Genomic DNA, 1,267 nt, shown 5'->3' with positions numbered 1-1,267 from the left:
TGAAAATAAGCAATCTCATGGAAAGCATTTTTATGGTTATAAATCTGATGCTAGCACGATAAGCTTCTCTACTTCAATCATGCCACCTTTGCCCTGGGAAAACCATTAAAATTCTCCATCAGGTAATGTGAAATACGGCCACTGGGTCTGGGTGAGTTCATAAGGGAAAGTAGATTCCTAAATGGAGGACACAGAGAATGAAGACACTCCCTTTGATCTGCTTTCAAGAACAGGAGTGCTACAAGAACAGCTTGCACTTTAATACCAAAACAGGACTCATTTGATTTATTTTTTCAGCTGATCTTTAATGAGTAAAAATAAACATCCCTCAGAAATCAAGTTTATTTAGTAACTAATAGTCTAATATGAAAATTTTTTTCTTGCTCACATGATATTTTTTCCTGTTTTTTTCCCTTCTCTATTCTGACTTCTCTCAGCTGAGCCCTTCTGACAGGCAAAACAACACAGCAATGGGTATTTCTCCTCATGCCCCTGTCTCATCCCAGTAAAAAGCAGGAGAAAGTACGTAGATTAAAACAGAGTTGTATTAAACATTCACTTTTGTGTTATCAGGTGAATTTCATTCTCTCCAGAACAGTCACACAAGGTAAGGTGGGTTTTATACTGTCTCAGCATTGACACTCCAAATTGTGCTGGGAGTGCCCAAGGCTTTGTTAGAGACACGAAGTCTGGGAAACGTCCCTTTGGGTATGTGGTGCCTTAGCTGACTCAGCACTGCATGCCCCGGGCTCCTCCCAGGGCCAGCCCAGCACAGGTCTGTAGTTCGAGGTAGAGGTGCTGCCGTTATTTCCCAGGTGAGCCAGAAGCAGGTGAGTAGCAAGCACTCTCCTAAGACTCATCTTTATTGCGTGGTGACAAGTTTCACAATCATGCTGATGATCCGGGATCCTCGAGGACATGTGCATAGATCTATGCTCGGGTTTTTAATTTTATCTTGGAGAAGCTGGTCAAGTTCACAACGAAGTTCCTTTACTAATTCAGCCACCTAAAATGAAAGCTATGCTATCAGCAGTGCTTGCAGCAACAGGTCAGAGAGGTTATTAATCACACCTCAAGTGTGATTATCATTATTTAGATTTCTGGTGCTAATTCTTTTTATTTCAGATTAATATGAGGGTACAAACAATCAAATCGAAATACTTGAATTTTTTTTTTTTTTTTACTATCATGGGGTACAGTATACTGTTTCTATATACAATTTGAAATACTTTCATCCAACTGGTTAACATAGCCTTCATGTCTTTTT

The 1,267-nt window shown here is 39.8% G+C and overlaps 1 protein-coding gene across 2 annotated transcripts in view; it reads right to left on the bottom strand.

The window, feature by feature from the left end:
* Positions 1–295: 295 nt before the first annotated feature.
* The window catches only part of DHX57 (DExH-box helicase 57), a 90,815-nt gene continuing 89,843 nt past the window's right edge, over positions 296–1,267 (bottom strand). For both annotated transcript variants that reach the window (XM_003795672.2, XM_023516672.1), the window contains one exon: positions 296–1,006. In XM_003795672.2, coding sequence (XP_003795720.1) covers positions 863–1,006 — 144 coding nt within the window. In that variant the 3' untranslated portion in view covers positions 296–862. The remainder of the gene's footprint in view (positions 1,007–1,267) is intronic.

The sequence above is a fragment of the Otolemur garnettii genome, unplaced genomic scaffold, assembly GCF_000181295.1.
Source record: "Otolemur garnettii isolate 467f Iridium unplaced genomic scaffold, OtoGar3 scaffold00095, whole genome shotgun sequence".
Lineage (NCBI taxonomy): Eukaryota > Metazoa > Chordata > Mammalia > Primates > Galagidae > Otolemur > Otolemur garnettii.
This window is presented reverse-complemented; position numbering and strand designations above follow the sequence as displayed.